At 40.7% G+C, this 10866-nt stretch overlaps 1 protein-coding gene across 1 annotated transcript in view; it reads right to left on the minus strand.

The window, feature by feature from the left end:
• LOC138964257 (uncharacterized) overlaps positions 1-10802 on the minus strand; it is a 60690-nt gene extending 49888 nt beyond the window's left edge. Inside the window, exons 1-2 of the mRNA XM_070336161.1 lie at positions 10713-10802; positions 166-348 (exon numbers count right to left, since the gene is read on the minus strand). Coding sequence (XP_070192262.1) covers positions 166-348; positions 10713-10802 — 273 coding nt within the window. The remainder of the gene's footprint in view (positions 1-165; positions 349-10712) is intronic.
• Between the last annotated feature and the right edge of the window lie 64 nt (positions 10803-10866).

Raw genomic sequence — 10866 nt, forward strand, 5'->3', positions numbered from 1 at the left:
TTCTCTTCTTTGCCTCTCTCGGCCCCCCCCCACTCACACACACTCTCTCTCTCTCTTTCTCCCTCTCCCCCTCCCCCCTAATGTTGCACGCACAACTTCTTTAATACTACCTACAGAAAGTATACAGTCTACACAAGTTTGCATACACAGCGTTATAGCTCAGACCTGGCATTCCAGTGGAAGTCGCCCAAGCACCTCCCCGGACGCCATTTTGAAATCGCCCAGAAGGCGCAGGAAGCGGGGACGAAGTGACATCACTGCGTGATAGTAATCTTCTCGCGTCACTTCCTCTTTAGCACACAAGGTCAGGGTCGCTGCTCGCAAGTCTTGTTCAATTTCTTGCAAGCACTGTAGACACAAAACCCCAAACAAGTTAATTAAGGTTTGTTAGTTGTCTCATGAAACAAGCAATACTACGTCTAATCACTACGATAAAAAAATATTCTAATACAACAACAATATGTGTTAGAATTATACTTGAATGTTCGAACTCAGTTTTTTGTTTTAAGTTGAAACCTGAATCGTTGTTAGGTATCAACGGAAAGAGGGAAAATTGGCCACCAACTTTACATGACAGTAATTTAAGTTATTAATTGATACATTACTAGAGTACTAATTGTCATTAATACAGTACTAGCGTCATGAACTCAGGTTACGAGTACGACGAAAGAGGTATTGATAGGGGACATTTCTTGAATTTACAGGTTTAAAATTGTTCCAAATAGGCCCTACAGGTTAGCTAGAACTCAATTCATGTTTTCAACATTTAAAAATCATCATTATTCTTAAAAATAAATAAACAAGCGCACATAAAAAATAAAAAACCCAAATCATAATGTATGCATAAGTCAAAGCATTAGAGACGGGGGTGGGGTGTGTGTGTGTGGGGGGGGGGGGGGGGGGGGGAATCCGGCTCCCTTCGCCTCAAGCGTGCCTCTTTTAAACACGCCCTGCACAATCAGAGAAAAATACCTTTGTCCAAAGCGTTAATTATAAGCGTCAAGTGTACAGCTTAAAAATGCGCCACAAGAAAATGACAAGCAAGTAATGTCGTCACAGCAGAGTTATTTCCGTAGAAAAGATATCTTCAAGAGTGTGGATTGTGCTCGAAACATGAGAGAGGAAAAGAGGGCACCGTTGTACGTGTGACCCAATTTTCACAAGTGACAGTCGTGACCTAGTTTGACATTGCAATTTTGCACGTGAGTCTCACGCGCTTAAGATGTCGGTTGATGCCACAGTTCCAAGCGTGTCGTGCCTGCAACACCGTAAAACATCGACACGGATAACGAGGAGGCGAGCATCTTTAAACATCTAAAATGCAGTAGACCTAAAACTAATGATAAGCAGCTCGTGGATTCAACAGAAGTCTGAAATAGAGGTGTATGCATTTTTTTTTTTTTTTTTTTTTGTAGTTTGTGCTGTGCTTTGCTCTTCAAGGCTTATGTCGTTATTCTTTTTTTCTGTCCTTTCTTTTTTTTCTTTCTGTCTTTTTTTTCTTTCTTTCTTTCTCTTTTTTTCCGTCTTTCTTTCTTTAGTTCTTTCTTTCTTTAGTTCTTTCTTTCTTTCTTTGCGCCTATAGTTATTTATTTAATTTATTAGTTCTTTTTTGTTTATCTATACATTTATGTATGTATATATTTATTCTTGTTTTCATTCATTTGTTTTGTTTTTATTTATATGTATGTATGGATGTACTTATTTTATTCAATCATTTGTTGATTCATAACATTACTTATTCACGCCAAAATTTATTACAGCTCTAAACCATTTTTTTGCTCAAAAGACAGAACATCCACGCCGCTTTCTTTCTTCCCTTTAGTTTCTGTGGATTTTGTAAATAATTTACGGGGTTCACTAAGAACTAACGACGGCTAAGAAGTTAATGTATTCTGTTTCATGTTTTGTTTGATTGGACACTCAGTCATCTTGATGTAATGTACTGCGAGACCAACCGGCACGGTTGGCCTAGTGGTAAGACGTCCGCCCCGTAATCGGGAGGTCGTGGGTTGGAACCCCGGCCGGGTCATACCTAAGACTTTAAAATTGGCAATCTAGTGGCTGCTCCGCCTGGCGTCTGGCATTATGGGGTTAGTGCTAGGACTGGTTGGTCCGGTGTCAGAATAATGTGACTGGGTGAGACATGAAGCCTGTGCTGCGACTTCTGTCTTGTGTGTGGCGCACGTTAAATGTCAAAGCAGCACCGCCCTGATATGGCCCTTCGTGGTCGGCTGGGCGTTAAGCAAACAAACAAACAAACAAACTGCGAGACCAGGAAATGTATTTTAAAGACATTTAACTCGTTTAGAGGAGCTTTAGTCGAATCTTTTATTCATATAAAAGTCCTTTCGTGACTTCAGTTTGTCGTCAAATCTCCCAGTATCTAAACACAAGCCCAAACCCGTAAAAGGAAATCAAGCGTTTGGACGTTTTTGTACCATCTTCTTTCTTCTCGGTGGGAGACTTTTTCCCCCATTTCATGTTCGCTTGACCGATTTGTTGAAAGCTTTTTGAAATCATCAAATCACTGGCAAAACAAGAAGAGCAAACGCTCGATCGAGTCACTTTCGCAGTTCTGAATATTATATGAGGCATCAGATGGACAGGAAGAAATTGCTATTCACAACACAATACAGATGTAAATAATTTGATGTAAAGAATAATCCTATAAAGTTTGAATCAAATCCGATGAATAGTTTCAGAGATATGATATTTCAATTTTTTTCCTTCAAGACATACCTGTGACCTTGAAAAAGGTCAAAGGTCACCAAAGCAGACGTCAAAGTGTAGAGGTCACTGGGAGTCACGTTCACATAAAATTTGAGCCCGGTCACTTTTATAGTTTCCGAGAAAAGCCCAACGTTAAGTTGTGTGTTGCCGAACAGAAAAGGCTAGTTATCTCCCTTGTTTTTCTGATAACGTTCGTAAAAGGCTACAGATGTAAATACTTTGATGTAAAGAATAATCCTACAAAGTTTCAATCACATCCGATGAACTTTGTCAAAGATATAAAATGTCTAATTTTTCCTTTGACGCTGACCTGTGACCTTGAAAAAGGTCAAAGGTCAACGAAACCATCGTTAAAGTGTAGAGGTCATTGGAGGTCACGACTAAACAAAATATGAGCCGGATCGCTTTGATAGTTTCCGAGAAAAGTCCAACGTTAAGGTGGTGTCTACGGACGGCCGGCCGGCCGGCCGGACAGACTAACACTGACCGATTACATAGAGTCACTTTTTCTCAAGTGACTCAATAAAACGAAAGAAACGGGTTCACGTCAAACTATGTTTTAACGTTTTTATTAGTTTGAGCGTAATTTACGTTCATGTTCGAGGTTTAAAGCCCTGGCTGTTGTAGAAAACGACCTCTTTCAACCTATTAACCCTGAATATAAACCACACATTAACTTCGTAAAGGGACTAATATGGAACCAATCTAAAGAACTGTCAAGGCAATAGAATAGTCTGCTATTAAACTTTCAAACGTACGTGTATGAGTAGTAAAACGTCGCCTACTGTACACTGTTGTTTCATAACCTAGCTCTCTTCGTCAGAGCTAACGAAATTCTTCGCAGAACAAAAATGCGTTGAAAATGTTTGCAAAGGGAAAATTGTAAGAGCTGAAAGTAAACCAAAAGAGGTGTATTTTTTGAAAAGACGGAGAAACGAATCATTCCCAAAAAAGGTTCAAGAAGTTAAACGGTTCTGAAAAGACCTACTATTTTCAATCGCTGTCGGTGAATTGATTAGACGTTTGACTTCTTCACACTTCGGTGTAGTAGTAAAGGTTCTGACACAAAACGGGTTGATCTAATAACAAAATACTATGGCTGACTCGTGAAATAATATGCGACTCCGAACTCAAGACTGGGTTAACAGGGCTAATGACATAAAGACGCCGCCTCTTTCAGTTAAAGGACACAGATTAGATTGCTATTGATGGAAATCGGACAGGCGGGAAACACCCCCATAGACTGCGAAAGAGATTGCCGAGAAGCAACCTAAAGGGTTATAAAAAGATTTACGGGGGGAAATAGTCCTGCATTTTGACCTGGATACATCAACTAAATTTTCTATCACCTCTGTAAAAAAAACAAGGGCTTGAACGCTTTACCCTCAACTGAAATATCCCATTTAAAATCCACAAAGACAACAATCCTAATAGAGAAATATGAAACTTTGCAACACTCCGACAGGGTCGCAAAGAAATGACTAAAATGGCATTACAAACTTCTTGAACAGACATTAAATGTGAAATTAAGTTCAACTGCCTGGCATTCAGAGACCTTTACTGGGTGCAAATACAGGTAGTAGAGCAAATAACAGGCAGTTTAACCGTAGCCTACCCATTTACCATGAAACATTGTAAGCCGCCAATTTGCCGACTTGTCACTAAACACGATTTACTCTAATTGTTTAAACATGCGCTCTCTCACTCTGTCTGTCTGTCTGTCTGTCTGTCTGTCTGTCTGTCTCTCCGTCTGTCTCTCTCTTTCTCTCTCGCTCTCTGTTTCTCTCTCTCTCTCTCTCTCTCTCTCTCTCTCTCTCTCTCTCTCTCTCTCTCTCTCTCTCTCTCTCTCTCTCTCTCTCTCTCTCTCTCAAGGACAGATTGTAAGAAAAGGCCCAGCCTTCAATCTTGATCCTCGTAAAATAAAGTTCAGTTTAGTTCAGTCAGAGACATAGATCAGTTCTCTCCGTCTCTCTGTCTCTGTCTCTGTCTCTGTCTCTCTCTCTCTCTCTTTCTTCCCCCCCCCCCCTTTCTGAAAACACCCACCCGAAATGGTCTTATCGCCGTACAACGTCTTTTAGCACATTCGTATTTAATCAAATTCCTCTTCAAACACTGGACTTTTAAGTCAGTTTGCGAATGAACTTCGGGCTAGCCCACACAGGGGGAGAAAAGAGATTAGAAAGACTAGAACAGCTCAAGTTCAAAACAGATTTTGATAGCACTCGGCTTTATCCTCAACTACCCTTAACACGATCCTTTGTCTGGCATACCGACTGGGGCATTTAGCGAGAGCGAAACTGACAGCGTCGGTCACAGAGGTTGGAGTGGGGGGGGGCAAACAAGGAAACCTTTCTTCTCAACCGTTTTAGACCGAGTGCAAACAGAAAGTGTCATCATAGCCGTCAAGGTTTGTCTGTCTGTAAATAATGGACGCAGCAGAAAGTATAAGGTGTCAATCCCTGCGTGTTTCACCCCGTCTCTGTACCTGCTTATCTTTGACTCTGCGCCTCCTCAAACAAACCCTGACATACCGTAAGACATGAATTCCAGACAGGCTTTACTTCAGATGTTAGGTCGCGGTACTTTACTGCACATCCAGCACACAAAAAAAGTGTTTTCCTTTTATTTCCTCCTTTTTCTGTTTTATTTTTTATTCTCTTTCTTTGTTCTTTGTTCTGTTTTTTCTCCTTTCTTTCTTTCTTTCTTTTTCCCCCCATTTATTCCTTTAATCTGTTTTTGTGTGTGTGTGTCTGTCTTTCGTTTTTACTTTCTTTTTTCCCTCCTTTCTTTGTGAGCCGTTATAAAAGTGTCATTATCATCCCGTGTTAGTGCATTTCTTAACTCTTAGTAAATGTGATGTATTTTGTGTTTTAAACTATCTGACGCTGCGGGGCTTTTTTCTTGTTTTTAATAAGGACAGTAAAATCTCGAGTCTTAAAAAATGCCGCTGCATCGTGTCCACTGTTTTTTTCTGGTGCTTGTTTAAAGCCATAATAATTATGTACTCGATGACTATACACGCTAATTGCTTTACCAACAGCTGGAGACAGACTAAATTAAGTTCCCTGCAAAATATTGTGGTCTAGGACCCCTTAAATGTTGAGATATTTGAATTTTCATTTTGATCTGGATCGTCCTATTTATAGATTTGGCAACACATGTAACGTTGATGCAAGGGAGAGAACACCGCGGCTTTGTTGACATCCTCACTTTTTCAGAGGCTAGAACAAGCTGTAATGCATGTATTATGGTCCGCGCATGGTGACGTATCGTCATTATATGGTCTTATGGTGCGTTTGACATCGATTGTGGGCAAACTACACTTTGTAAACACGGGAGTGCGTTAGTATGCCTTTAACGTGGCACCATATGAATTGATAAGAAGCGTTATTCGTATTTTTGACGAAAATATGACATTTGACACAGATCGCGACAGTCAGTGTTCCTCCGAGTTAGTGCCAGAAGTCGAGGTGTAAAATGTCATATGTTGGTAAAAAATACAAATAACATTTATGTATCAATCTATCTTGGTTAGAATTCCTTTTAGTTTTTAAGATTGAACGCACACAAACATACACTCTTTTATAGCCGAGACAATCCGCCTAAATAACAGTTTTTGTCGGACTCTGACGTCACATGACTCAAAGAAGGAAAATCCCATTTTACCGACTCTTTGCTATGAACGACCTTATCCTCTTTCCACAAATCGTTGAGTTATGAAACAACCCGTTTCAGCACGTGCAATAGTGGTCAACTATAGAGACCTTTTGCACCTCCTCTGTCCATTATCTCATGACAATTTCGTGAGATTCCTGACCCCTGGAGACTCATTTCTTTCAGATGGCTTGATCACACTAGGCCGTGACAGTGACAGAGGTCAAGTTGGGGACCTTCCGAGAATCACTTATTGATATCTGGGGCACTGATGCTTAGGGAGAAAGTGTGTGATCGCTGACTAATTTATTGACAGCTTTACTGTCTGTCTGTCTGTCTGTCTGTCTGTCTGTCTCTCTCCCTCTTTCTCTCTCTCCCCCTCCCTCTTTGTCTCTACCCTTCTCTCTCTCTCTCCTATCTCTCTCTTTTCCCCCTCCAGCTCCCCTCTCTCTCTCTTTCCCTCTCCCTCCCTCTCTCTCCCCCTCTCTCTCTCCCTCTCTCTCTTCTCTTTCTCTCTCCCTCTCTCTCCCCCTCTCTCTCTCTCTCTCTCTCTCTCTCTCTCTCTCTCTCTATATATATATATATATATATATATCTCTAAACTCTCGCTCTCTCTCCCGCTTTCTCCCTCCCCCCCCTCTCTCTTTACTCGATTCGATCAAAGATCGTGTGGTGTGAACATCCAAGCGGCCGTGAAGGAGAGCCAAAGCGGAAGCCGTAAGGGCTTACATTTCATTTCTGTACTTGTTATTAAGTACCTGTCACATTTAAGTTTACTAGCATCTCGGAAATTATTCATTAGCTACCTAAAATTGTCGTACTTTCTCGAAGTTGTGTGGTTTAATTTATAAATTCTCCATGCAAAAAAACAAGTTGAACAGTTGTTTGTCTTCTCTTTAAAGGCACAGTGCAGCTCACAGCCTTCGTTTTGCGTTTTTGCTGCAGCTGAGTGCATTTACAGTTCAAAAATCCTCCTATGGTAGTAAAACAAACCCAAAACTACCCAACGACGACATCTGTGAAGCTCGACAGTTTCTTGTTCACGCGAGTGCATAAATTAACCTAGTTGTTACGTGGTGTTTGGTCGGAGTTCGATTCAACTGAGTGAATCCGGCCTCCATTTTGTTTTACACAAACTCATGATGACGTCTGACATAGTTTGCTAGTGACGTGTCTTTTTGTGCATGATGTGGTGATCTACCCGATCTAAATTTAGATCCAAAAATAGGTCAAGACCAGCCGGGTCCGAGTACGAAATTAATTCGTAAAAAAATCGCAGTTCTTGACTCTTTGGGTGCAAGTCAATGAAACTTGGTAGTTCTTCTAACGGATAGCTGCCTGAGGTATGACTAAAAGCCCCAGGGGCTCCGTGCACCTGGATTTGACAAGTTCAGTACCTTTAAAATAAGGTGCATGAATCTTGGACCATACAATGATACACACAACTTTTCGGCGCGACAATCAGTCACCAACATTGTTACCAAGTCAAGGACGATTAACCGTGTTCCTGTTTTGTTTTTAGTGATAAAATATTTGTTAGCTTTTTTCCTCAGCCATTTACGTTCGTGATTTGAGAGTAAGAAGGGATTCGCAAGGACATATTGAGACACGCAAAACGTAGAAGCAAGCAAGACAGATCACATGGCTATATATACATTAGTTACCAAAACATCTCTTTGCAGAAAATGGCATGTGAATGATGTAAAATATAAATAAATTACTGAAGAATACAATGCTATACATCCAGTACTGACCAGATAACGTGTTTGTTCAAATTTGCATGGTGAACGAGCAAATATTTATGTGGACATGTGCATTAATTTTAGTGCAGTATGTCATTTCCAATAATTATTATACAAAGTTTTCTTTTCACGATTAGGTTACATGCTCAACAAGAACAAAAGATGGTGTTCATCTCCAAAATGGCACGAATCAAAACTTGTTTCAAACATCCGAATTCAAGTTTAAATGTATGGTCAGTATAAGAGATATAGTAACAGTAGCTTCAGGTAAACGAGAATGATGAAGGAAACTTCCCAACATGCAAACACATAAGGCCAAAAAAAAAAATAGTCTGTTTACGGTAACCCGACCGACCCTATTTTTTTCGCGCGACCATAGACTTTTTTTTGGCATTTGGAAAAAAAAAAAAAAAAAAAAAAAAAAAAATCTTGGTTTTTTTGCAAAACAACGTAAAAATATGGTTTTTGGGAAAAAAAAAAAAAAAAAAAATCCCGACCTACCGACCCTATTTTTTGGGCCTATGTTACCGTAAACAGACCTATTTTTTTTGGGCCTAATAATGATAGAAACACATTACCACGTTCCAAAAGCGTGCATAAAAGCTTTCATGTACACATGAGTATGGTATAATTTCCACAGGCAAAAAAAGCTCATGCTTACCCTGCATGCTGTCAAAAATATAAATTATTTTCCGAAGGTAGGAGCCTTCGACTCGGCATGATTTGTGCAAAAATATGATAAATAAACATAGCGATAAGACACATCCACAGAAATACTAGGTCAGCTACGCAGTTCATTCTCAGAGAGTTCACTAAAACGCATTTTCTACCGCACTGTACATACTTCTGCTGTAATCGACATTGTGACATTACCCATTTTTTCAGTTTTGTTTCACCGTTTCATTACACCCCCGGTATAGGGGTGTGTATAGGTTTCGCTCGATGTGTTTGTTTGTTTGTGTTCGCATATAGATCTCAAGAATGAACGGACCGATCGTCACCAAACTTGGTGAACAGGTTCTATACATTCCTGAGACGGTCCTTACAAAAATTGGGACCAGTCAAACACACGGTTAGGGAGTTATTGGTGGATTAAGATTCTACAAGGACTTATAGAGGGACATATTAATGGTCAAAGGGAAATAACCACACTTGTTAGCAGTGCCTGCTCAGTTGGTGGCAGTGAGAATGCTAAGGACGGGGGTGTTTTTCCTACCTCGGAGGAATTTCTTGTTTTCCTTATCTTCACATTGATCGAAATCAATTGTTGAGGTAATTCGGCGTTGCTGACAAAATATGTCCATGGGTGTGTCCAAAACCAACGTGCAGGCGCAATCAATATTTAAACAAGAAGAGCAAACGCTCGATCGAGTCACTTTCGCAGTTCTGAATATTATATGAGGCATCAGATGGACAGGAAGAAATTGCTATTCACAACACAATGAGTCACGTTCACATAAAATTTGAGCCCGGTCACTTTTATAGTTTCCGAGAAAAGCCCAACGTTAAGTTGTGTGTTGCCGAACAGAAAAGGCTAGTTATCTCCCTTGTTTTTCTGATAACGTTCGTAAAAGGCTACAGATGTAAATACTTTGATGTAAAGAATAATCCTACAAAGTTTCAATCACATCCGATGAACTTTGTCAAAGATATAAAATGTCTAATTTTTCCTTTGACGCTGACCTGTGACCTTGAAAAAGGTCAAAGGTCAACGAAACCATCGTTAAAGTGTAGAGGTCATTGGAGGTCACGACTAAACAAAATATGAGCCCGATCGCTTTGATAGTTTCCGAGAAAAGATATAAAATGTCTAATTTTTCCTTTGACGCTGACCTGTGACCTTGAAAAGGGTCAAAGGTCAACGAAACCATCGTTAAAGTGTAGAGGTCATTGGAGGTCACGACTAAACAAAATATGAGCCCGATCGCTTTGATAGTTTCCGAGAAAAGTCCAACGTTAAGGTGGTGTCTACGGACGGCCGGCCGGACGGCTGGCCGGACGGCCGGCCGGCTGGCCGGCCGGACAGACTAACACTGACCGATTACATAGAGTCACTTTTTCTCAAGTGACTCAATAATCTTCGAGGACCGAATCGTTTCACGATGCAATGATATGGGATAGATACTTAATTGTATGATTTAGCTTTTTACGCATTGTTGTCAGAAATTATGAGAACCAGCAAGATCTGTTGACTGTTTGCCTTCGTGGATTGATTCTGTAACTGGACGCGAAAAAGGCAAACCCAGGTTCTGCTTAATACATCCTTTAGGCATAAAAAGCACTGATAATTACGAGCTGCTTTCTCAAAGAGTTGACTTAGTTTTTCTTGCGGTTGGGAGGCTACGGATGCCTTGTTTACTGCCTGCAATTCGGCAGCATATTGTCAGAGGTTTTAACATTTGCAGCAGCATTGTTAGATGTTTTTACATTCGCAGCAGCATTCTCAATCGCTTTTGCCCTAGCGGCGTTTCTCATCTTTCGCGTCATCGGAACTTTTTCTAGCCTTGCCGCGATCATGGCTATCCTTTGCATCCTGTAAGTTTTGGAACATTTGGTCGAGTCGGGAATGTCGGGACTGAAAGATACCTTCTTCTTCAGTCTCTGCAAGGGTTGTGGGTCGATCGCGCTCTCGGAATTGGTGGACACTAGCAAACTCTTCAGTTTCTTCTGGGCCATAGCGTTCCGAATATTCTCCGTAATACCGGCGTTGATGACGAGTGTCTAACGTCGCGATTTTCTG

Source organism: Littorina saxatilis, linkage group LG4 (genome assembly GCF_037325665.1).
Source record: "Littorina saxatilis isolate snail1 linkage group LG4, US_GU_Lsax_2.0, whole genome shotgun sequence".
Lineage (NCBI taxonomy): Eukaryota > Metazoa > Mollusca > Gastropoda > Littorinimorpha > Littorinidae > Littorina > Littorina saxatilis.